Source organism: Taeniopygia guttata, chromosome 5 (genome assembly GCF_048771995.1).
Source record: "Taeniopygia guttata chromosome 5, bTaeGut7.mat, whole genome shotgun sequence".
NCBI lineage: Eukaryota > Metazoa > Chordata > Aves > Passeriformes > Estrildidae > Taeniopygia > Taeniopygia guttata.
This window is the reverse complement of record NC_133030.1, coordinates 25706317-25733005: the sequence shown is the minus strand read 5'-3', so window position 1 is coordinate 25733005 and position 26689 is coordinate 25706317. Positions and strand designations below refer to the sequence as shown.

General features: G+C 40.2%; 2 protein-coding genes across 7 annotated transcripts in view; one reads left to right on the top strand and one right to left on the bottom strand.

Annotated features, from left to right (window-relative positions):
• Window positions 1-3170: 3170 nt before the first annotated feature.
• Window positions 3171-26030, bottom strand: LOC121470072 (uncharacterized). Its single transcript, XM_072929643.1, has 4 exons — window positions 26001-26030; window positions 25651-25835; window positions 25248-25596; window positions 3171-17993 (listed from the first exon to the last, which is right to left on the bottom strand). The coding sequence occupies exons 1-4, from the start codon at window positions 26028-26030 to the stop codon at window positions 17904-17906; spliced, it is 654 nt and encodes a 217-aa protein (XP_072785744.1). The 3' UTR covers window positions 3171-17903.
• FUT8 (fucosyltransferase 8) overlaps window positions 24882-26689 on the top strand; it is a 95200-nt gene continuing 93392 nt past the window's right edge. For 4 of the 6 annotated variants that reach the window (XM_030274153.4, XM_030274148.4, XM_041716586.2 and 1 more), the window contains exon 1: window positions 24882-25021. The gene's annotated coding sequence lies outside the window, so the exon portion shown is untranslated. The remainder of the gene's footprint in view (window positions 25022-26689) is intronic. The other 2 variants (XM_072929891.1, XM_072929890.1) reach the window with 1 other exon arrangement.

The following is a 26689-nucleotide window of genomic DNA, read 5'->3' as shown; positions in this document are numbered from 1 at the left end:
CCAAAGCCCAGGTATCTTGAACTGTGCCATCCTGCCTGTTGTTGTGGCAGAAGGGAGGTGCTGCATGTGTGACTGAACTGTACTGCCCAGCTTCCCTGGGCCCCAAGGCAGGGGTGGGGAGGGATGGGGATTGTTTCTGTTCATGAACGAGCACAAACTGGCTGACCATGGTGTTGGGTACAAAAGGCTTTCTTCTATGACTGCTTCTGGCCAGGGGTTGCTTACCTTGCTCCACTGGACTCAGAAAGCAGCCTTCTGTAACATGGGAAAGGGAGCAAGGGGATTGAACAGGGTAGGAAGGAGAAAGGGAGGATGGATTTCTGAAATGCTTCACATGGAGGAAAAGGCAAATGTTACTCTTGTTTTGGTGAAGGAGAAGGAAATTTCTGAAGCATGAAATGCAAACTGAGACTTTTGTATCATTCTGGGAAAGGGAATAAATTGTTTGGAAGAAACTTACCTTTAAAGAGGTTCTTGATTTTTGGCAATAATGGCTATCAGAGAATGATTACAGGATTTTGTGTGGAGAGAACTATGAGACCCAACTAAGCAGAAAAATCACAGAAAGTGCTGATAGAAAAGATATGTGCAAGATTAAAAATAAACACTTTTTTTTTTTTTTCCTGGATGATTTTTGCCAACTGCTGGAAGTAGCTCTCTATTCCTGCTGGAAAATATCTCACTGTGTTCTCTACTGCTTCATTTTATTCCAGCAGGTTTGATTACTTAAGGGCATACATTTGTCTTGGTATATGATTATGCAATGCATTTTCTAGTGGCTAGAAACTAGAAGTAGTATCAAGGTCACACTTGATAACCAAGGAAATAAGATGCCAAGGTTTATAGATATATCTTTCACTTGCAGAGTTATCTCATGCGGATCAAGGCAAAATAACAATAATGGCAAAGTCTGGAAGAAGTTTGTACCATTGCTGTTGCAGGTTTGTGGCTGCATGGAAGATTTCAAGCCTCAGGAACCACCATCACCAGCATCTTCTCCACCATTACACAACACATATTTCCTTTTGCTCAGAGCAGCCTGAGCAATGTGCTTTGTGAAGAACTGTGTGTGCTATTTGTAGGTAAAGGACTTGCAGAGTCTGGTCTATTTATAGATAATACAGTTAATCTCATCTTGAAAACAAGGAGAAAAGCAATATAGACAATGGCAGCTGTGACACTAATATATTATATTTAGCCACCACATCCTCTTCTAACCTGCTGTTTATTGAATGTCACGACTGCACACAATTAGTCACTGTTTTGTCATTGCTGGTTGTCTTGTGGTGGTCTCCTCCATTCAGCTTTGCAGACTCATTAATAGTTGACTTGTGATTTTCTTCAGGGAGCTTAATCCAGTTTATTCAAATGTTCAAACTGTATTTAGCTGGGAGTTTTATATTGTTCCAGCTTCATTTCCCACACAGCTGTACGTGCTTCTTGCAGACAAAAGATCTGTACAGTCCTATTTATTTATTGATTACAAGATTCACACAGCTTGGGAACAGGAAGAAAACAGCAGCCAGTGGCAGGTGGAACACTTTTTTTCAATTATAGTTGAGAAGTCTTTATCATTAGTCCAGTTATACCCATCAGAGCATTCTGGACTGACCTGCCAGTGTATCTTCCTTGGAAATTACCCCATCCAAGGCTGTGTACTGAACAAGATGGTCAAGACTGCTTCCAGCATTGTGTGTTTACTTGAGCTAACCACTGGTTAATACTGGGTTTTTTTTAAACTATATTAAACACTTCTCTCCTATATATAAGAAATCCAGAGCTACAGATTAAAATTGACCATGAGACCCATAAGAGAAAACAAATGTGGCTATATCAGCAAATGATCTCTTCCAGATGGCCATGATTCTACAGTTCCTTGCTCAAAAGAGTTTGGTCATTATTTTTGTTTTGTCATAGACCAGAAACTTGCTATAAAATCCTTGTCCCAAAGCTTATCTATGTATAACACTAAACACATAAATAATATAGGAAAAATGTGTCTATCTAGAAGGATGATCCTATCTTATAAATACTTGAAATGTGAGACAGTAATGGTACTACTAAAGATAATCTTACAGTTACATTGGATTCACAGTTGAGGGTTAAATATTTTTTTCTATATTTCCCATTCTATACTTACATCCTAAAACCAGATAAAGAAGGCTATTTTTTTTCTTGTAATAGAAATATTTATTTCTAAACTACAACATGTGACATGATAAGGTGACATTTTAGACTTGGTCTATGTCAGAATGATACCTAAAGAAGAGTTAAGACAGCAGCAAGGAGAGATCATGTTAAAGGCAGCTAACTTCTTTCTGATAAGTAACAGGGAGAGTAGCTCCTGCCAGCTTGTCACTGCAAGAAACAAACCCTATGATCTTAACCAGTTTCCAGTGTCTGTGTTTCAGCAGTGGCTGACAGAGAAGCAAATCTGCTTTTTATCGTCCTTGTGCAGGCTGCTGTAACGTCACTGTGGCTAACCTCTGACTGTGTGAAGGACATTGCAGCAACCTCAGAGAACATGATAGAGAAAGTTAAGAAATGGGATACCATAAATAGCGTGAGGGAGGAAAAATTAGCTGAAGAAACCTTTTGAAAGAAAAGTAACTCTTTTTAGTTTGGTGTCATCTTTTGTGTGTTTAGAAAGCTTGGGTTTTAGTGAAGCTGTATCCAAACGACAACAAAAAAAAATTCTCCTCCATGCTGTCCACAAGAAAAGATCCACAGGCATCTTCTGATCTATATATACACTAAAATTATTGGGATTGCATCTCGGAATAGAGAAGCCTGTTTCCAATTTATAGATGGTGACATACAAGTGCAGTAAATCATAGGTTGAAATTTTTGAAACTTCTCTTGAGTTGAGGAACAAATATTCCCTCAAAAAAACTCAATGATGAATGTTTACAGCTTATTGACTCAGTTTGTATTTGCCTGTTCTGCACCTTTGCTGATCTGGAACAGCATCAGCTGAGGGTCTCTTCCCCTTTGCATGAACTGCATTTGAGAAGGCTCAAGCCATGCCAGAAAGATTTTAAATCAGTGATGCGTGTTGAAGAATGATGCACAAATTTCCAAGTGCAAAACTTTTTAATGATTCACCATGACTCAGAAACCTTTGATCATGCAAATAGCAAATATATGTGGCAAACAAAATTGGCCAAATCTTAGAAATACAGATATATTTTATTTAGACTGGGAAAGACACCATTTTCTGATGTTTCCTGTAAGATGGAATTTCTGTTGAAAAGATAGACTGCAAATACCAACACATGGGATTTCTGAAATGAAGTATGACCCCTGGCAGCTGCTGGCTGAAATTGGTGTGGTGCTCACTGGGCTCAGTGCTGCCCACCTCCTGAATAGCAGCTGTGACTTTCATGACTGTGTTAATTTTGCTCAGTGTCTGCTCCCTTCCCAGGTCTGGATTGCTGGGACGTGTCTGCCCTCTGGAAGTAGTTTCAGAGTTTCTAGGCCCCCAAGCCAGTTGGCTGCCTTGCTTGTAGCAGCTGGATGCCTGGCAGTCCCTTGGAATCCCACTCCATGATTCATTAAAGATGCTGATGCCATCCCAGTGCTGATACTAGCCTGTTCTGATGAAACCATGTCTTGTTGGAGAGTTCACAACCATCTTTGACTGGTAAAAATTATTACGTGATACTCCCAGAGACACTGATACACAGGCACATCATTATCATTAGTTCCCTTGCTGTATAATTACCAGACATAATTCAATATTTCTCCCATGAACAAAGCATTTACCAGTTATGCTCCACCTGCCCCTTTGGCAGTGTCCACAACACAGAGTGGCTGAGCAGGCCTGCCAGCCCTTTCCAGCCTCATCCTCATTCCCTGGCACACAGCTGCAAGGCAGAAGTGATCTAATGCCCATTACCCAATTGTCTTCACACAGTTCATCCTTATGTCAGCCTATCCTTTCCCCATATCCACATCTCTGTCCTTGGCTGCCTGGGCCCACTGCCTTCTGTCACTTCAGTAAGGTGGCACTACTTTATTTTTCACTGCTGCATATGTTCACTTTTCTTCTCATTATCTCCTCCTTCAGTTTACTGAGCTCTCTTCTGCCTTCAAACCTCTTTTTCCATATTGCCTATCACTGGGGAGCCAGAGCTTCCTCTTCCCCTTCCTACTTCAGAAGCAGTCAGACACAGCCTTTTCACATCCTATCCCTTCCTCTCCTCTTTTTCAATAAATCAGTCTCTTCTGCCTTCTTCTCAGGTCTCTATTAAACACTGTCTCAATGTTTTACCTCCTCTTTCACCATTTTTCCCGGAGCCATGACAAAGTCAGTTTTCTCTTTGTCTTGCCTCATTCATCTCCTTTCCACTCCATAACCCCAGCTCTTCTTCCACTGGGATTTGTTCCACCCAATTTGTCTTATTTCTTAAGGCTTATTTGATTCAGCTGTGTGTGTGTTTATGTGAGCATCTAAATCTAATGACCCATTCTTTAACCCATTGGTAAGCTGAAACCTCAGCAACAACAGTGAAGATCTTAAAAATACCAACTTCCTGCAGTTTTCATGAAGATTGATGACTGGATGAAGGAAAAAATTTGCACTTGCCTTTCTTGCTGGAAAGGCTGTAGCATGTGCTCCTTCTTCCAGTGAAAGTACAATTATTAATTATTATTAATTTTCAACACCAGGAAAAACTTCACTCAGAGTTTGTGAAGTCATAAGAAACAATTTTTAAGAAATCAGACAACAGGAATTCTGTTTTCATGGAACTGCTCCTTTTTCACTCTTTGACTCAATGTTTCATTATTTAACTTTGAAGTTTTACTTTTTATTTCATATCTACTTTTAGTTACTTTTTTCTTGGTATTATCAAAATGTCTCATACAAATTTTTAGTTGCTCAGGTTTGTGGTTTGACTTCCATTTGTGAATCTGTTCTTTCTGCATCTTGACTTCTTCTTCAAGATATCTCTCTTCATGTCTCCTTTCACCTTTGTGCATTGTCTTCTCTCTTAATGCTTCTATTTCTCTTACTTTCTGTTTGAGGACTCTTCTCACTAATATCAGTTCCTTAGTTTTGTAGCTGCTGGTGACTGCCACCATCCCTGAGCACCTTCTTTATAGTATTTGCCTCTGTAAGGAGAAAATTCCCTCTTAAATGCAGAACCAAAAAAGAAATTAAAAAAAAAAATGCATTGATTTATCTGGAAGAGAAGGGAAGAATATAGAACCTTTCTGAAACCTTGTAAATTAATTCATAGTCACAGTGAAAACTGATCTGCCCTCTTATCAGACTTGATAAATTTACATATAAATGCTCACAGTTCTGTCACATGCAGAAGAAATCTTTCTCTTATTACAAGCTGAGATGCAGATCTGTTTCTGAGACATGTAAAGTTATTCTGCACTATAGTTCATGCAATGAGAAGGCTGTATGGCTTTCAAGTTATACTAGTCTTATTTTGCTTATTTTATTCTTAATGACTATTCCTAATAGTATTTAAAAAATAGTGAGCAATGAAGTTGGGACCTTCTGAATAGAAGAATATCAGTACTTGGCATGGAAATCTATTAAAAAAAACATGACATGAAAAAAGAGAGCAGGATAAATTGTTCCTTCATCCTAGAATACCATCTGAATTGTTTCATAAATACCAACAAGGAGTTAAATTCAGCATTTCAGAGGTAAGATCCTAAATCATATACTTGCAGAGCAAATTTCTTACAACCTGAAATAAAAATATAACTGATGCAAGAAATCAAGGATAGAAGTCTTTTATAATTGAGTGACAGATAATGAGAAGCAGCAGAGAATAGATGCTCTCTAGTGGGCCTGGTTACAAGGGATGTTCCTCATTTTCAGTCCAGGATCACACAGGGCAATCTCTCCAGCAGAGTTTTCAATCACTGTATTTCATAAATCCCAGAGACCACACACAACTGCCTGCATAGGAGTGAAATTAAGAGCCTGTACTAAGTGAGAATTTGATTTTGCCCTGAGCAATTTCTGCAGAAAATTTTCTTAGTGCTTCAGCCTGTGAAGTATTACAGGTACAGTGCTACGACAGATAGCTTCATTTCCACAACCAGTAAGAGCTCCTGAGTGACAGTAGGTTCAGCTCCCAGTTTCATACCTAAATTGAGCAAAAGGAAATCAAGTAAATAGGAGCAAGGAAATTGCAGCTTGCTTGTGTACCATCAGATCAGACCACAGCTCTTACACTAACATGAGATAAATGGGCACATCATGCTTGACAGGCAATAACCTCAGTTCTGACCAGTTGGTGGAGAGTTTTGAAATATTTTTTTTTACTTGGATTTTTGTCTTTAAGTCAGGCTAGAAAAAGAAAGCTTCTCAAAATATTATTTTATATATGTGTCAAAACATATTGTGTAGAGAGGAGTATATGCTTTAAATTTGTAATAGCCGGCTGCCTTGTAATGCACTACCATTCATGTAATTGCCATCAAATTTTAGTGTTTTGGTCGAATAGTTATTTGCTGTTAAGTCACAATCTGCTTCTTATGCACTGCTTGTAGGAAACGATGAAATTATCAGTCTATGATAAAATAGCTTATGGAAGAGGGTAGCAGTTGAGGCTAATAGTAGTAGTTATGTAATTGCAGTGAAATGTGGAGAGATTCTTCAGGTCACTATTTTTCTAGAGTCTGTGCAGACAAGTAGTTAAAAAGTGCCTGCTTTAGTTACAGGAGACATTGGATGAAACATACAGAAGAAAGGGGAAGCAATTATGGGTACATATAAAGATAGTTAAACAAAAATAAAAGTAGGCCTGCATATTTTGTCAATGAGAATCTTCCTCATATGAACATTTCAAGTGAAATCCAGGGGATGTTGCAGACAGACTGAATCAGCTGCAGGAAGAAAAGGGTAAATTGATTAATATAATCTCAATTGCATTGATTTTGTACCTCAGATATCACAATGTTCATTCTTTGCTCCAGACTATTTTAGTGAAAACAGTAAAGAAGCATACTTGCTTTATTGCCTTATATTCTTAAGTCTTCTCAAAATCTCCCTTGCCCATGGATTAAATGCCAAACCTTTCCTCACTTGATTTATTTTTCTTTTCTTCAGTTTTCTATTTGTTGTTGATTTCAATTTTCTGGTATTTCCTTTTAAATTTGTGGGGATTTTATTCAATAAAATGTATCCAGGAAATTGACTGAAATGCAACCACTTTGGTGGAATAATTTCCCCAGATTTTCCATAGCAGAAAATAAAAACAGTGTAAACCTCTGCCATTATCTCATTTAAATCTGTTTCTGCTTTCAGATTATAGCCTCACTAAATTAGCATTAGAGAAACAGACCTTTATGTTAAATTCATTGCAGGGTTGTGCCAGCAGGACTAGTTGCATTTTAGTGGTCCCTCATTGCCTGTTTGCACAAAATTATAGCAAAGCCTTGAATAGTAAATTAAAATGGAACACAACCTTTTTATGTTGTACTTCGAGTAGTTGAAAGCTTAAGCTTCTGTAGAACCCCATTACTATTTCATAAAGCATGTTTCCCATATTTAAAATTCTGATTAATTAAAAACACTTGCAGTAATTAACATGCATGCTGGAGGAAGCCAGAAATTATCTACATAAAATTGCTTGTGGTTTATTTTGGTGTACATACAAGAAAACTTGATATACAAACTCTTTTCCTGGACTTCTGACTCCATGAAGTAACACTGCTTGGGTGTCTGGTTTTATGTTATTCCTTATGGTAGGTTTTTCTCTTACATACAGCTCTGTCTCTTCGAGCAGAATTCTGTCTTGTGTGTATTTCATGTCCCCGGTTTGTGACCCAGCAGATTGTGACAATTCTTCCCTTGCTTACTACCGCTATCTTTTCTTCGCCAATGAATCCTTCTTTGTCTTCTTCACATGTAGTACTGTATTAATATAAGACACTGTGGGAAATATAATAACTCATAACTATTGCTACAAACTGCAGTGTAACCAGGGTTGTTGAAAGATGTTGCCAGATAAGGTGAACTTAATGGCACTTAACAGTATTTAAACCAGGATTTTGCCTTACCTCCCTGCCATATATTTCTTTCAAAACAAGTGCTCTCTGGGCTATAATCCTTATAAGGATCCTTAATAAGATAAAGTGTCTATACATAATTTAGGACTAAAAATTGCTAAAAGGATATAGTAAACACCCCAGTTTTATAGCACTGCATCCCAGTAAGTTCCTCTTTTATTTTACAGTTGAGCAAGAAAAAGAGTAAGCCAAGCCCATCTAAACAGTAAAGATATAGTGCTGGTTTTCATGGAGGCTTTTAACAAAATCTACTCTGAAAAACAGATTTTACTGGATAGCTAACCTGCAAATGCATACCAAATGAAATGTGACATTACTGAAATAGCTTTAATTCTTTCATAAATACAAGTAAGATCCATATCAGCTTCTACCAGAAGATGGGCAAAATATTTAATCCAGTTTGTTTTGTTCTTGTTTGTGTCTGGACTGTTTGAAACACATGACCACTATATGTGGACTAGACAGACCACTGGACCTGCTTCTGAACCATCACAACATCTTTTTGATTAATCTCCGTTTTGAGATTTTGAGTTGATTTTGATGATACTTGTAAAAGATACTGTAGAGTCTGTGGGTGATCTGTTTATTCAGAGTGCATCTGTGTCCAAGCACACCCACTGAATGGAAGTTGTTCATCTCATAAAGCTGGCAGAAGACAGAGTCTGCGCTCTGCTGAAAACTCACCCAGAGTTGCAAAGGTGAGTTCACCTACCAAGACTGACTTTGTGGATCTGTTTTTTCTACCTATTCCTAAGGCTGTGAATTCAGGAATTCAGTGTGGTGCTGTTGGTAGATGTTATTCTTCTCACCTGATTTACTAAGCAAGGAACCACTGTGCTTCTTCATGGATATGTCACTTGTGTATGAACAGTCTGTGGAAGACAAGCTCAGCGACTTTCAAAGACCTGTACTTTCTTCCAGTATAACCCAGCACAGCCCCCACAGCTTTACAATTAATAGCTGCAAGTGTACTTCAAAGAAAACTGTTTCTTCTCCATATGCAAAATTTCCTTATTTAAATAACTTCTGTGCGGTGCCTCATATGGGCAACTGCAATGTTTTCTGTGTGTGAAGGTGGAAAGACTTCAGGTGACTAAAGATGATTTTTAGACGACAGAAAGAAGGTTTTTAGCAGATAGAGACCATGGTACTTCTCACAGTGTCTGTCACTTATAACTTTGTGTAAGTCTAAGTTGTCAGGTATAAGATACTGTGACATTAATTTTTTCCTGCATGTGGAAATAGACTATAATAGTAATTGCAAGCTGGCTGAGATGCTGTGGATTTATCTCCTGCTTTATTGTGCACTGATTACTCCTTGTGGACAAGCCCATTATTCTCTGTTAGTGTGTTAATGGTTTCCTCAGAACACTCTGCAGCAGGACTTGTGATGATGGAGTCACATCACTTTACAGGTACAGCAATTTGAATGAAAATCAAATTTGAATCAAAGCTTTCCTAATTATTTAGGAAACAATTTCCTAATTATTTATCCCTCTTTGCTCTTTCTCCTGTTGGTACATGAAGACAATTTTATACCACACCACCATGTAAGTTTTTTGTCATTGTTTGAGTAATTGCATAACTCAGTCAAGAAAAACATAACCAATATAAATTCAAGGTGATGACACCTTTTAATAGTTATATATTTTGCATATCATATTAAGTATTATTAAAGTATTTCAAATTGGCACTAGTTGGTAATTTATTTGATTAAAAATTAGCATATCCAGATATTGCCATCCTGTGATTATGAGGGCTGATTTACCAACAAATTGTAAACCAGGCTTATTTGGTAATGTGCTGCTCTAGAATAGGAAGAGATGGTTAAGCTTACTGTTACATAGGGTTGAGGAGGTAACACTTCATTTACTCAGAAATGCATCACTGATGTATTCACCCAAGAACTGAATCATCCAAGAACCCATACTGGGTGTACTGGGTCAGACAAGAGGCCCAGCTAGACCAGTGCCCCATGTCCAGCACTAGCCATACAGAGGGGCCCAGGAAAGAAGCACAAGGCAGGCAGGCAGGAATGTTACCTTTCTCCTAACACATTCCTGCACTCCAGCTGTTTCCAGCCATCTTTCCCTGAGCTGAATGTTGTTTGGCAGTCTTAAATGACCCTTAGCAGGTATCTCTGTGCCCATGTGAACTTTACTATCTGCAATTGTGGCAAGATGTTGCACAGGTCCACTACCTGTCATATGAAAAATTACATTTCTTGTTTGCTTTGAACCTCCTGCTAGCCTCTTCTCTAGATGATCAGTAAGGTCCCCTCCAATCCAATCCAATCCAATCCAATCCAATCCAATCCAATCCAATCCAATCCAATCCAATCCAATCCAATCCAATCCATTCCATTCCATTATTTTCCAGACCTGGGAGCTCTAACGAATTTAAATCATGCTCAAAATAGAAATATTTCCTTCTGCCTTTCAGCATTTCTGCTAGATTAGACACTTCTGCCCTTTCATAATAGAAATTGTTTGGTAGCTTTTAGAACAGCTGACTCCACAACTTCTATTGCATGGAAATATTTAACTTCTGTATATTTCTGTGTACATGTATGTCTGATTCTGGAGTGGTGCAAATCTGTAAATTTGTGGTTTTCAAAGCAGCTCTATCTGTTTAGACCAAATGAAGCTGTCATTGGGGATTTGCCTCTCTGTTTATTGATGATGATATAAATTTAATAGGTGTTTGAAGATTTTTACAACTTTTGTAGCCTACCTTAAAGATAATCAATAACCTGAATCTTCAATATAATCTCTGTACAGAATTAAATGATAGAGAAGTGTGTAAAACAAAGTAGAGCTGTGTTTTCTCCTTTTTGGACTTAGGCCTACTTGCCAATTGATTTTGGTTTGATATTACTGATCTGGTGAGAATTTGGATTATGGAAACAGGAATGCCTTATGTAATTTATTCCATGGGTAGTATGAGAACACAGCATATTTCAATAGTGAATACTTCAATGCAAATCTGACAACAGTGATTGGCATGGATGAGTAGCCTCCATAAATGAAAAGTTTTTTTAAACTGTGCACATTTAGAAGAAATATTCAGTAGCATTCAAATTAAATGTGAACTGTAATGAAACAAAGGAGGATCATAAAATAAGCAAAGTGAAGCTGACCTGACTAAATGCTTAATTCAATGAGTCTGTGGAAGAAACAGGAAAAGGTGTAGGCACAATTTGCCTTTTGAATTACTGTGTTAAAAATCAACATGCAAATTGTTTATGCGGAAGTCAAACCCAAACCAAGCAAACTACCTCGGAGCTGGGCAGCGTTCCACCCACAGGACATTTGTTACATCATGCCTTAAAACTGCCAGCAAGAGCTTCGGGGAATGTTAGCACTGCAATGTTGCAACAGGCCAAGCACCACCCAAGGAACTGGCACACTGAGCGCACAGCTGGGCTTTGCTTTGTAGGTCTGGTCACAGCTCTAGTGCATGAATTCAGTGCACAAATATTAACTTTGAGCCACACGTATGCTCCTTTTTAATACTTTAAACAGTCATCTGAGGCAATAATGCAATAAAGAGTTTGTTTACAATTTCTGAACAATATAAGATTTAACAGGAAGCAAGTCAGATAACTGACTTCTGCATTCAAACCTGTCACATGACAAACAGTATTTCACATTTAAGATATAAAACAATGCTGTCATTCCTTGTTGCCTTTTGAGCCAAATTTTATGCCTTTATGAGAATGGATTTTAGTTTCTTTTTGGCTTAGTAAACTTTGGGTAGAAGGTGACGGACTAAAGAATTTGCTGCCATATCATAGTTTCCATCTGTATCAGAGATACAGATGTCTAGTTTTAACTAGCTTATTTTGCTAAAGCAATGAAATTAAAGGTTGACCAGGGATATAGACTCTCACACATAACTAATTAAATGCCTTTTATTACTGAATAGTGGATGGAGACATTTGCTGCGGCAGACAGGTTATTCGGTAACTGCTAATTGCAGATCTTTCTTTGCCACTGCTCTGTTAGTCTCAGCTTACAGGGAACCTTCAGCAGTGCCTTCAGAAGACACAGGGAATGCTGAGAGGCTACAGCAAGTCACAGTAGAGGCAGAGTCCTGAATGCTGAATGACATTTCAGCTACCAAATCCTCTGAAACTGTCAGGATAAATAAGACTCTCTAACACTGTCTTTTTAGTGTCATTGAGTAAGGCATTACTTTATTCTTAGCCTGGAGGTGTGTGTGTGGCCAACAAAATTCTGGCCTCTATACAAATGCAGATGCAAAACTCATTTACTTATATGTTTTTAGCAAACAAAGAAATTAATGTTCATTGGTTCTAAATTACATGATTGTCCTTCATTAATGGGTATTATATTTTCTATTGGTTATTGACTTCTCAGTTCTCATGCTAATTAGTTTATATTTTTCAGTCTTTTTAGTATTTTTTTTTCCAGGTAGGGACTTTTCAGCACATATATACTGAGTCTTTATTAGCTTCTTCTCTATCTTCTGGTTTCTGCAAATGTCCTTGTAGTCCATAAATTCTATGCTTCTTGTATCCAATTTCAACAATACATCACTTTCTACCAGGCCTTGTTCATTGAAGCATATCAAGTTTAGCTTAACAAAACTTAAAATTTCATTAATTTTCCCAAGCTCTATTCCCACACTAGCTGCTTATGACAACTGTGCTAAATGCTGGCTAAGAGTAATTTAAGAATAACACACCATTTGTACTATATATATGTTAAAATTAAACAATAATTAAAACTATTAGCTAAAATTATTAAGTGGTTCTATTGTTTCAAACACTTCCAGAATAATTTCACTACTTTTGTGCTCACATTTCATACTGCCAGCTTGGGACATCAGTGCCTATGCTACTGTCTCTTAGTTACTTACACAATCAGCTGAATTATCAAATAATAAGAGTTTCTACCAGTTTCCCTAAATTATGCATGGCACAGGATGTAAACCTTTTCCAAACTATTTCTTACTCATACCCCTCAGTCTGGATTCTGGGCCATATCTTCCTCTTGGTGTCAAGGAAAAGGACCAATTCCTTATGAAATTACAGCCAGAACCATACCATTAGCTGGAATTAAGCTGGTTAGCCTCCTGCAATGAACTGCCTTCTGTGCTACATGATCGTCTAATTTGTGAAGCCTTATTTAAAAATGCACACAGTGTGCCAGGTGGAAAAAAGCTGCACGGAGCTTGGCGCTATTCACACTTACATGAACACAGGGATTATACTTATATTGTTCTGTGTCCACATTTCTGACATTTTCCTGTAGAAAACTGGTAGCTATGGAGAGTTCCCTTGGTGTGCGCACAGCAGCATTTTGGGAAGTGTGGCCTTATATTCTCTTTTGGCTTCTAAACTGACTCTGTAGTACCTGAGGTCCATTATGCAAAGCCATCTATGTAACAGGGAGTATTTTCCACTCCTCACCCTGCAGGATCTCAGAGCATGTTCCAAAACAATGTACACGTGTCATTTACTGAGCACTGTATGGGGCTTATTATGGCTCAGTAAATATTTCACCCGTTCAATAAAGCCTACGTTTAGAGCCTATATAGGGTGGGTGTCTGTAAGAGTTCAAGAGTTGAAGAGAGGTGGCAATACCAGAGAATATAAAATCTACTGAAATAAAATTTGAACCAATAGGACTGTTAATAGCCAAAATATCCCTCAGGAACAGGGTGTGTGATGAAATCTTATGATAAAAAAGCAGCTTGCCTGCATTCACTGAAGGTTTGAACTTTAAAACAAAACACTCCAATGCAATTAACCTCCCCAAGATACCAATAAAAGAACATCTTTGTCATGCCAACAGAGAAATAAAACTTTGCAATAAATTCTGATGAAAATCCAGAATCCAATACTATTTAAAAAGAAACTGTAGCATTGATATTTGATACATTGCATTGCTGTCCTGTGAGAGCCACCTTCTATCTGGTGATTTCAGATCTCTTCTACACATGCTGGCTCGCTGCCTTTGCGAGAGTTGTTATCTCACCATTCTTCAGATGAAAGCAGGAAAAGTAATGATGAGTTATAAAGTGGTCAAAGTTCACACAAAAAATCAACAGCAGAGCTGATAGGAGAAACATCTTCATTTCAGTTCATCTACTGTAACCATACTTGTCTACATTTGCAAGGCCTATCTAACAGAGGGTTTATCCTGCCAGGTCATTGTATACAAAATGTGCCAGGTTTTGTGTGGCTTCCCTGCCAGAGGTACAGGTTAATAGTTAGAGTGGGTATATGGGTTAGAGTGGTGTATGGCTTATAGTGGTATATGGGTTAGAGTGGTATATGGGTTAGAGTGGCACAGCTACACTCCAGCAACACACTCCAGTGCACCAAATCCACACCTGCCCATCGGAGTGATGGAGTAGAGTTTTACCATTTACTTAGCACAAAATTTCAAAAGTAGACAAAGAACAAATTTAAAATCTGGGCAGAATAAGTTGGAGAAGAGTTGATTGGATAAAAAAAAATAAGATTTAAACAGGAAATCTAGATCAGTTTTACAGTGCTGGTGAAGCTCATAGGTACTTCAGCCCAAGGAAACAGTTGGTCTTGGTGAAAGGCAGATTGCATGAATTGCATGATTACCCAGCAAAACCATCAAAAGCCACTTCACACGTTTATCTTCCAGCCACTTCATGTATTTCTCTTTTTTCAGAAAGAGACTACTCACACTCAGAGTAACAGAATAGCGTGAAAGTTTCTCTTCACTAGAGACCAATAATAATTTCTGGCAATAGTAGCTGCTCTGTTCATGCCAGTGGATATTTTGAAACATTTCAAACCATTGCAGTAGAGATTTAAAATGCTCTTTTACATGTACATGTTCTGATTCAGAATATTTAGAAACTTGTTAACAAGAACAGCTGTACTATTTGAAGAGGTGAAACGATCAAAGATTTTGTACGTATTTTTACAGCTGTATTGATGATGAGAGTGAGGTATGGCTGACTGCCACACAGAACTCAAAGAAGTCATTGGCAGATGAAACATGACCTGCATCATTTGTTTAGCTGGGAACAGAAGCTGTTTTGCTCACCCTGGATATGTACAATATAATGTCAGTCAGATGGGCACGCACAGTTCTTTCCATGAGCTGCTGCCGGTCACCTCTGGGATTCTGCCTTTAGAAAGTACTCCTAAGTTACTTATTGCATCCAAATAGTTGAGTTTGACTGACTGACATATTTGCAGTTATTGGGAATACATGTACAGGTAATTCACAATACAATTTATTATTTAATTCTCTAATTGCATTATTTTAGCTATTTAAAGTTTTGTATTACTCAAGTGGGAAAGAGAAAATAATAAAAAACAAGCTTATAATAATTAGTGCAGGTTTGAAGGCCTTCTGGATTGTGACTATCCTTTCTGGCATTGCTATAGAGGAACACTGGAATGATTGAACCCTGCTATATAAATCTTTCTGCTCCAAGATCTGTGCTGCTGTTAATGTGTTTTTGACTCCTCAGTGTTTAAGCTGTATCTACATATGTCAGTTTTTACCAGTTCTCTCTCATGGCACTCCTATTTCTCTTATCAAATATGAACTTGGCTGTAGACTCAAGAAGAAATAGAAACATCAAAAGGAAGCAATAATTTTTATTAAAATATGTTTGTAGAAGATTATGTAAACTTTTCACCCTTGATGTCTCCGATGACAGAGGAGCTAAGCTTTCTTCAACTCTTCCCTGGAGGTAACTCTTTGAGTTCAGACAAATAGCAAGCCTTATTTGAACACAATATAAATGTAGACAGTGTTGGCTTTATAAGATTGCATTGTTGCACTAGCCATCATAGAGGGTGGAGTAAAATGCTGCAACTTATCAGTTGTTCTGTGGCCACCCTACAAAGATAGATTCAGTTGGGTGGAATTACGAAAGAATTTTGGTTCACCTCTGCTAAGATAAGACTAGATAGATTATATATGTGTTCCTAGCTCAGTCTATCTACCACCTGCAGCATACAGGGGAAGGGAATAGCACAAAAAGAGGTTCACCCATTTTGAGTCCTTATGAGGTAGGAATCTGTACTTATGTGCTGCAGACTTTTGGGCATAATTCCCAAATTAGTAAACCACTTCTCTCTCAATTCCCTGTGCAAATTAAAGTTTTGTGCTACCAGTTTAGATAAAATAAATTTTAATCTCACACATGCGCCATATTCATGTCCAAATTTTAACTCAGAATGGGAAAAAGCTTGCAAATTGTAAATTGCTTATGATTAGTGCAAATAAACACTACTACAGTAGCCAAATACATATTTGCTTAGAGAGCAAAAGTGTGTCTTTTAATCCTCTTTCAACACTGGCCAGATCAGTAACTGCTTTTGGTAGTAACCAGGAACTAACCTGGGCCTTGCACTGCTGCTTTCTGTGTTGTTAAAAGGGGATGCAACAGCTCAGCTTAATCTGGCACAACTGAGGAGAGAAGGCTGTCTTAGGCAATGTTCACATACTTAATCTAAGAACTATCAGACTTTATGAAAAGTGTACCTGTATATTACTGGAATTGAACCCCCCCCAGCTGATTGTTAGAGATGCCCTGAAGTAATCACTTAGATGTTAATTCAAGAAAGGTGAAAGGTTAGCAAGGAAAACAGTTTCAATTCTTCATATCATACAACATAACATTTTTCAAAATTACTAGAGAAGTCTAAATTATTTGGTTTTCTAAGTATATTGAATAATTTTCCTTCTTTAAGGTTAGAAGTAAATTGATTATCACAAGAATCCAGAGAAAATTATGAAATTAGATAGCCAGTTCTAAAGCCTGGTAACAGTGCAGTGCCTCTGAGCATTACTGACAAAAGCTTTCTTTCTCTCCACTAGCTGACAGCTTTGTGATTACAGTGGGACACTAAGGGAACTGCCACCAAGTGGGAATGCTGGATGTCAGAAGCAGAACCTTAAACAACTTTGGCATGTGGTGGAGAAACAACACAGATGGGCATACCAGAGTAACTTGCTCACAACAGCCCTTCATTCCCTACAGCCTTTCATTCCCAGCAAAGAGCGTGGTATGTTTTTAACCATCTGGAGGTTGTTTTTGTTGTTGTTGTTGTTGTTTTTCCTTTGTTTTTGTGGTTTTGGGATTTTTGGGGTTTTTAAATTTTTTTTTGTTTTTTTCCCCCTCAGGGATAATGCAGTTTAATAAGTTAGAAATAAAGTCTTGAGTACATCTATCACTGTAGCAAGACCCACTTCCAGAGCTGCAAGTAGATGTGTTGCTTCAGCTGTAGGGTTGGTGGAAGTGAAGGCTCTTTTCTGGTTCTTTTTTTTTGTTTGTTTGTTTGGTTTTTTGTTTTTTTATTAGATACAAAGCCATACTTAATTGTTTGCCACGATCTTTACTTTGTTTCAATGCTTCTACAAACAGCAATGCAATTCTAGTGAAGGCCCTGCGTATAACTTGAAAATTTCCAGGTGGAGTGCAGTATCTGGTTTATCTGGTGCTTGCTAGGAGGTAGATCCTTTTTCTTAATCTACTTGCTAATGGAAGGAAAAACTGGTCGTTCAAGTTACATGTGGGACATGTGACGTGAGAATAGGCTGATAAGTAAATTGCGCCCAGAAATTGATTTGCTTGCTTATTAACTGTTTTTCCATTTGCGCCAAATACTGATAGACCCAATAACAATTAAATGCCCTTGGGACATTCAAGAACTATTTCAATTGCAGCTACTGATGTAATAATAAATTCACATAAATTAGTCAAAAGGAAAACAAAATAATTGAGTCTAATGAAAGCTTGATTGAATAAAATGTGTTGGTCTTGCCTGGTTTTAGTTTACAGAAGTATTTGTGTCCAGAATGCAGCAGAGTTCCAGGTGACATGCCAGGTCAGTGCAGCAGACTGTCCTTCTCCAGCAGATCTTTTATCGGCTGCTCATTCTTTGAAAGCGTGTGCATAAACCTCTTGCAAAGGCCGTGCTGAGAAAGAGGACAGCTGGGGTTATTATTTGAAAAGCCGATAGTATTCTCTCTATAAGCCACAGATAAAATGTTTCACATTTCTATTTCAGGCTGTAAACCAGACCGGGCTGTTCTTGAGTGTAAGTTTACCTTCACAGGAAATCCATTGTTTGAAAGCTAAAGGAATCACCACACCCTGGGAGCACACAGATGAGGCTCTCAGATAAGTTCTTGTTCTCCATGAATACCTAAGAATTATCTGATAATGCTATTGTTAAATCAAAATATTGAAAATCTTACAAGAAATGATACATTTATTTACAGAAATTTTTTGGGGTTGGGAACTTGATCTGAAAAAGGAAGCAAATCAGCAAGTAGGAATTTTAAAGTCCAGTCCAATGCAAAGATAAATCATCAATCTGGAATCAATCACAGCAAGTTAGCAAGAACCTAAATTCGAGGGCTAAGATCTTAAAGCAAGAGCTTGACCTGTTGTACAAAAACATTGGCAACCCACTAGCTTTATTTATTCCCCTCTAGTTGTATACAAACCAAAAACTACTCTGAAGTAATATTCTTGCAGAGACAAGCATTCAAAAAAAAACCCAAAAACAAAACAAAAAAACCAACACAACTAAACAAACCCCAGCATTTCCCCCTTCCCTCTTGTGGCAGAAATAGAAGCTGAGTAAAGACAGGAAATTTTCATGTAAAAATGTGTTTGTGGTGAACAAGTTCATTTTCTCCCTAGCTGAAAAGAAGTCCAGAAGAGAGAATTAATACAGCTGTAAAGTACTATGAAAATAGTGTAGACACCAGCACTCTTTTGAATGTCTTGCATTTAGCTCTTATAAAATAAATCGGAGCAAGGAAACCTTGAAATATTGAGGCAATTAGCATCTTAACAATACCACACTGACATATTTAGAAGTTTGTAATTACTACTCCTACTCAGCTCTAGAAATGCTGCTTCTTCTATATTTTACAGTAGAAAAAGTGATGAGTTTGTCTATCTGTAAGGATATCCTGGCTCCTCCAGGGGTAAGAAATGCATGGAGATGATGTGAAACATGAGAGAGAGAGGACTTCCTTCTTTTTGTCTCCATACACAGCTAGACCAGAAACTCAGTTTCAGATTAGGTCCCATTAAAAGAGCAGGCCATATCCATTAGCATATTTGGAAAACTTGATAAGAAAATCAAGTTGCAAAACTCAATTTGCTTATATGGCAGTTCTGAGGGTGTGAAACATCTGATTTTTAAAGTCATATCCTCCCCCTTGCTCCTTATAGGAATCATCTGGCTAAATACACATACACTTTTAAAGGAAAAACTAAAGGCACAATTTTTTTACCTGCATAATCCTGACAAATTTCAAACTGTCACTCTGAAATTTAAGGCACTTGAGAAAAAAGGGATTGAGCTTTAAAAATGATGGTCCAAGTGGCTGAGAGTTTATGAAAACAAGTATTTCTGCTGTCAGCAACTGAAATGAGATCTTCAAGTGGGAAGTGGTGGGCCAACTTCAGGTGTTAGTGTTTACATTGCAGCTCATCCAGCTTGTAATGCAAGTTACATTGTTGGATTTTAATTCTGAAGTAGCTTTTACTGTGCATAGTTTTGGCTAATCCAAATCACAAGTTTTGGATACTCTGTATTTTACTTACTCATCTGCAGGGACAAATGATTGTGTTTACACAGCTGTACTACTTGAGGCTCAGCGTAAAGAAAGAATGTACACATGGAGAAGATCCTTTTGCCATTGCATTTACATTACTTTGCTTTGCGCTTTCCAATATAACACAAGAGTGGTCTCTGTTCTGCTGAGATGTACAGACTGCTGCTGTTAGTGAAGCTATCCTTGCTTCAATTCCCCAGAAGAGATACCACTGTGCTGGTATATTTTCCACATAACCATAGGTGTCTCTGATGTATAATGAAATCCACAATATGATTTTTTGATTACACAACCTACCCAGCACATTTTAATTGTTTGCCCTTTGTTCCTTTTGACCTTTAAGCCTTTGCTTGCAATAAAACTAGTAAATAGAAACAAGCTTCTATGCCACATCAAATCGGACTACAACTCAAGAAGAATTGTAAATGTGAAAGTGTCAAGAAAGAATAAGTTTGTTTTGATTGATATAAACACTTTATTCTAATGTTTTGGGTACAGATAAACAGTCCTTGTGCAATGTTTGTTATGGTTTCACCTGCTTCAAGATGGAAATTGAAAGTGTTTTGGTTAATGGGACAGAAAAGCTTCTTGAGTTGCTCTGCAGCTGCAAGTACTTTTGTAGGTTATGCTGCAGCACTATCACAACTTTTAACAGCAATGCATCTCAGTAATTCAGTGTTTTTTTTTTTTTCCCCACAGAGGAGGAACCACTGCTTTGTAGTGCACTTACAGTAACTGGCTGTACCTGCTGGCATTTCCTGGAAAAGCAGAAATAAACTTTCATGATATCCTTTAATAGACACAGATATAAGTCGTAGTAAAAATATTTTAATTTTTTTCTTAAAACACTACTAACTTGGGAGGGATGTTGCAAATATTTGAAATTATTTTCTATATGAAGCTGAGACCTGACAAGTACGAGACCTGATTTCAAGCCAGTGGAAAAAGCAGGAAAAATTCTGAGATCTACAACAGAAACATTTGATGGATTCTTTAAAATGTTCTTTAGAATTTAAGAAATTTGGTTTTACATTAAATGATTGGTAATAGCCTTAGAATTTTTAAAAAGTTTTATGTAATATTGGCAGTTTCTGTAATCTCATTCCTGCTGTGTCTTGAACTACCTTTAACCCCTATGACATGTTTTCTGTAATTCTTATGTTACAGTTGCATTTCTGCAGTTTCCTGACTGGTGCAGTGTCTGGGTACTCACAGCATGTTGACTTCTACATAGAAGAAAAATTAACATATTTAGATATTTGGGTTTTTTTTCCCCAACTCATCCTCCTCAGTATATAGTCTTTATTTAAGAGGGATGAAGGCGTAACACCCTTCCACTCCAGTTTTTTCAAATGTAATTTCTACATTTCTTTCCTGAATATACTGGTTTTTGAGCTGTTCCTACCCATATCTTCTTCCTCCTTCATATGACAAAACAAAGCTTGGATAAATTATGCTAGAAACTGTTTTATTCTTTATAGTAAGCAAAGAGAAAAATACCTGTAACACTCTCCTGTTCTGATTTTAGTTTTAGTGATCCTTGAGTATTACCATTTTACAGTGGTCTGCTGCAGGTAATATAGACTAGTTGGTATGAAATAAAGCCAATTTGCAGCAGCAAGTTGCATATGGTAGGATTCAGATAAAGGTGTGGTTTAACTCTGATGTCACATGGAGAATTGGATGTCTTTTTAGGCGAAGTATTTCCAAGGTACAGTTACCTTGCAATAATTAAAAATTGTCCACAAAACCTAAGGTAACCAATGTCCCTAACTCATGCTTAATTAAAAAAAAAAAATTTGAGAAGTACTTTTTAACATCCCTTCCAGCTCTGGTGATTCTTTATTTTAAGTTTACTTTTACTACTGTGATAGCTAAAACCTGAATATTCTTCTAATAATTTAATATAAAGGGATAAGATATTTTTTGGAGGAGTTGTTGTTATCCATTAAGACTGCTTTATGGCTCTGGGGTTCAGAGATAGTGAAGAATAAGAGACAACTTGTTAATACTGCACAGAGAAATAAAAAGTTCACGAAAGTAGAATTTTGTTTCTAGGGAGGTTTAAATGTAGACTTCAGTATGTGTTCATATAAAAGTCAAAATACCTTTACATTCCATTTTAACTCACATTGCTACTCAGAGGAACTTCTGAGACAGGTGGCAGGATGTCTCATCAAAGTGAAACTAGAGTTGCCCTGCTGAGATTCCACCTGCTATGTGAAAGTGCTACCACCTTCTTGCCAAGTGGAAAGAATTAGCTGACTCCAGCAGATTTTGGGTCTGTATCAGATAAAAGTGATTCATTAGATTGTGAGATTGAGGACTAGAAACTGTACACTCCACAACTAGAACTCAAATCCTCCACCTTAAAATTGTTTAAGAAAGTTAATTTCCTGACCATGGTAGTGAAAAAATGTCCAATATTCTAGTGTAAATTTTCATTCCCAAGCATTTCAGAGCACCAAAAAAACTAAGGCTCTGCCCCTTGGTCATGGGATGAAGAAGTTGTTGGAGTCACAAGAGGCATTTTACACCTAAAAATGAGCTTTTTGTGGTAAAATAAAATTAGCTGCTGGCCTTTCAGTATAATTTGGGAAATGTACTTCCAATTGTATGTACCTGCTGCATTTAGCATTTGTAAAAAGTTAGCACTCTGTAGCAGCACTCCCCTCACTATCTTTTCACCTTTCTCCCTAATAATTTAATTTTCTTTCTCCTTAGCACAGCTCAGGTCACAAATTCCTTAAAATAAAAATGAGGAGTAGGTGCTATGACATAATTAGAAACTGCAATATAAATAAAAATAACTCCTAACTGTACAAGTTATATGCAGATTGATCACATTTTGCTGACTGGTATCTCCAGTGGATACTGGGCATGGTACTGTGTAATTTTCTTTGATTTAAGAATATATGCCTGTAGCACAGAATATCATGGGCTTGAAAGCAAGAAAACCAGCAGTAGGTTCCTTGTTGCATTAAACAATCACTTGAAATGAACTTAATTTCACACCACAGTAAGTACAACTGAAATCACCACGACTGTATCAATGAAAGAATCCATCTATTTTGGCCTGATTTTCGTCCAGTTTGCAAACATTGTATCTAAGAACTGTTTGCATTGAAAGTACCCTAATATTTTGTGGGTTAGTAATCAGGTTAATGTCTAGCAAATAGTATTTTCCTACCAGACAGAAAAGACTCACCACAAGATCTCCACTTTTCAGAAGTCTCCTGAACAATTTTACTTTCTTTTAGAATCCTTCTTTAGGTGACATCCTCCAAGCAAAGGCAACATACAGTTATCATTTGGAAAGACATGCCTTGGTTTCTGGATCATCAGCTTTGAGTCACAGAATGATTTGTGTTGGAAAGGGTCCTTTAAAGGTCATCTAGTCCAAACCCTCTACAATATCAAGTTGCTCAAAGACCCTGTTCAATCTGACGTTGAATATTTCCAGGCATGGGGGCTTCATTCCCTTCCCTGCACTGCATATGCTTTTGGTCCTTTTGCATATACCTAGACTTTTAAAATGTTTTTGATTTATGGAACTGGATTTTGGAATATAAATCCTTGACTAAATTTGTAGGCAATATAATTGTTAGTAAGTATAACAACTGAACAACTGTTGCAGTCATAGGAGCTGGCAACTGCGCTCAGCACTTGACAACCATCAGCAATCTGCTTATCATCTATTTCTCAACTAATCTCTATTGTTGTCAGTTAGGAATCAAAACCTTAGGGAAGAAAGATAGATATATTATTTATTTCTGCATTTCCAGATCACTCTGGAAGGTTGCTATGGGCTCAGAATATTGTAACTCTTCTTGGCATCCCCCAGACAATGCTGGCGGTGGTTGTGCCCCAAGCTCCGTGTTAGCACACAGCTGATCCAGAATGTATGAAGTCAAAAAAGAAAAACCAAAAGACACTGGCATAATGTCTCACGCCTTACAAGGACATTTGTGAATGTTTACTAGTTCTGGGGAAAAAAAAAAACCCAAACCAAAACAAAAACCAACAAGAGGGCTAGTGAAATAAACCAGGGAAGACAAGTGTGAAGGAATACAGGACAAAACTCCAATACGCTGAACAGCTCTTCCGAGCTCTGGGAGGGGGTGCAAAAAGGATGTGATAGTTACAAAATATCCATCCGTACTAGCTCTGGCTTTTACCTAAATCACAGTATCTTCTAACATACTCCTACTACAATTTCTACTTTACATGCTACCTTCCCATCTCTGCCATCGTCTGCCAAGCACACCAAAACATTATCAGTGCGCATTGCAAACTTTTAAAATGTATGTAGTTTCCCTAGATGAATGTTTAGGAAACTACAGCTAGGTTAGACGCCTGAAATTCCGCATCCATCCGAGTTCACCCGTTTACGTGCACTTTTGGGAAGGGTTTTGTCAAGCCACAAAGGTGGAACAATCAAGGGTACTTGGATGAGAGCGGGCCTCTCCTCAGTCCTGCAGTCACCCAGCAGCCACAGAGCACTCCTTTTTCTCTCATAATACAAATTTTCGTGAGATTTCTGTCTTTTCTAGGGATCTTTGCATTAAAACCACTAAGCCTGTTCCCGGGCAGGATGCGCTGGCGCTGCGGGCGGGACCAGCCTGTTGCGGGCAGCAGCGCTGCCGGGGGTTGCGGCCGGCCCTGCCCGCGGCTCGGTATCGCTGCTGGGGACAAAGCCAGCCGGGGCAGGGGCGCCTTCCCGGCGGGATCAAGCGGCAGTTCAGGGGTGCCCCGCAACGCCAACGCCGCCGCGCTCCATCTCCGCCGCGCTCCCTCGCTCAGCCGGGCGCCGCTGCTCCGCGCTCACGCCCATCGCCGGGGTAAACGCGGCCGCTCCTGCGCCTCCCGCGCGGCGATGCGGGCCGCGTGGCGATGCGGGAACGCCGCCGAGCCCGTCCCGCCCGTCCCGGCCGCTCCCGGGGCGGGGGCGCGCGGGAGGAGGCGGCGGGGCGGGGGGAGCGGCGGCGCTGGAAGGTCCGGGGCGCGCATGCGCGCTCCGGCGCTCCGTGACGGGGGCGCTCCCGCGGCACCGGGCCCCGGCTCGCGCTCCCATAGGCTGCTTCCCCCGGCAGGCGCGCGCCCGCGGCGCGGCTCTTCCTACCGCGCCGGCGGGGGCGCGCGCTGCCCGGGCCGTGCGCCGCTGTCACCGCTGCCCGCGCGCCGCTCCCCGCCCTCGGCGCGCGCCCTGCCCGCGCCCCGCGCCCCGTCCCCGCCGGCTCCGCTCCGCCGCCGGCGGGTTCCTGCTTCCGTCTCCTCCCGCCGCTCCCCCGCCCTCCAGCCCCGCCGCCCCCCCGCCCGGCACCCGTGGCAGCGGCAGCGCGGGCTCCGCCGGCGGCGCCGGCACTCCGGTAAGGGGATGCGGGGGTTCAGCGGCAGCCGCGGCGGCGGGGAAGCGGGTACCGAGGCGAGACCGGGCTGCTCCGGCCAGCGCTCCCCATCCCTCCCCCGGGCCTGGCGCCGCCGCTTTTGCGACTCGGGCGCTGCTCAGCAACCGCTGCCGCCGCCGCCGGGGTGGTGATGGCGGGGAGGGGGCCGGTCCCTGCCGTGCGTCGGGGTCCCCGTGGGCTCCCTCACCTGAGGGTCGCTGGTGGGGCCTGAGGCCGCCGGAGAGCGCGGCGGCGGAGGAAGGGGAGGCCGGGGCTCGGCGAGCGGCCGGGGCATCTCCGTCGGCGGCGGGGCCGGGCCGGGCCCGGGAGGGAGATGCGTGCGAGCCCCGGGCGCGGCGTTGCCCCGGGCGCGGCGCGGGCAGCGGGGCTCCCGCAGCGCGGAGCGCGGCTGTCGCCGTCCCGTGCGCCGCGGCCGCAGGGCGCGGGGGGCGGCCTCCAACTTTCCTTGTCCCGGGAACTGCGGCCGCCCGAGGGGACGCCTGCTTTTGGCAGGGAGGAATACCCGGGGAGCGTGGGCTATGAGGACGGACCTCACACTTTAGGGCCGCCGGGTAGCTGGAGGAAGTGCTTGCCTGACACGGGTACGGAGCCATCGGTTGTTGCCTGGGGCTTTTCCCGCGGCGACCTTCCCTGTATTTCGGCACAGTTGGCTTTGGTCGAGGATCCTCTTACTGGTAAGGCTCTGGCGGTTTACCCCTAGGCGAGTTAGTGCTGATGCGTGCTCGGGACTTTCACACGTGTGTGCAAGTAGTGCGCGCACTGTGCTCTTGGTGCACTGCAAAGACCAGGCTGTGACCCTCTGCTTTCAGAAGCTCCTGGTTGAGGGTACAAGAGGCAGAAACTATAGTGCTGTGGTGCAGATTGTACCAAGAAACCTAAGGGCAAAGAAGTGAGCTGTAAAATTGCTTTTTGAAAGACTGTAACTTCTTCGGGGCAGTACCTGCTGTCCTTGCGCCCTTAACGCGCACATGGTACGCTGTGATGCACATGCTGTGTGTACATGGATGTGGCAAACAGCCCTGGGCTCAGAATATTCGTGTACTTTATCTGCAGTCTTGTGTTAGCACTTGGCACCTCCTGTTCTCTGTGTGTGTGTGTGTGTGTGTGTGTGTGTTTGTATACCAAAACATACACATCAGCTGAAAATTGTTTATATTGGTATACATGTGTACATACTCTTTCTATCCCGAAGTTCAGGATCTTAATGTTTAGGCCTGCAAGTTACTGGAGCAAATACTTCAGAAAGAGTGAGCATGAAAAGGTTTCTTGATTTTATAGTATTAATCTTATTTATTTTTCCAAGTAATTTTCCACTGCAAGTCATCAAAAACTTCAGAAAAGTCTGAACTGCAAAAGCAAATAAGTGGCCTGCTTGCCTGTGCTGCTGGTGCTTGGGGTGCTTTTACAGATGACTTGCAATTCCTTTCATTATTAAAGAAAACTAGTTATGAGGAGTTGGTGACTCTGCTTTGATGTATTTCCAGTAGTGTCTGTTTCTCTGGTTAGTGCAGGTATGCTTACTGCCAGATTATCAGTGATGCTTGTTAGGGTTTTTTATGTATATCTACCTTAAGCAGGCGCACTAGCATATTGCAAAGTTTGCATACTTTCCCAACTACATGTAATAAG

Excerpts from the sequence above, each read along its gene's own strand:
- LOC121470072 (XM_072929643.1), bottom strand. The coding sequence starts at position 26,030 with ATGTGCGCGTTAAGGGCGCAAGGACAGCAG. Across the intron at positions 25,836-26,000 it reads TAAGGGCGCAAGGACAGCAG|TGCACCAAGAGCACAGTGCG; the intron begins GTACTGCCCCGA and ends TGGTCTTTGCAG. Across the intron at positions 25,597-25,650 it reads GCCCCAGGCAACAACCGATG|TGTGAGGTCCGTCCTCATAG; the intron begins GCTCCGTACCCG and ends GCGGCCCTAAAG.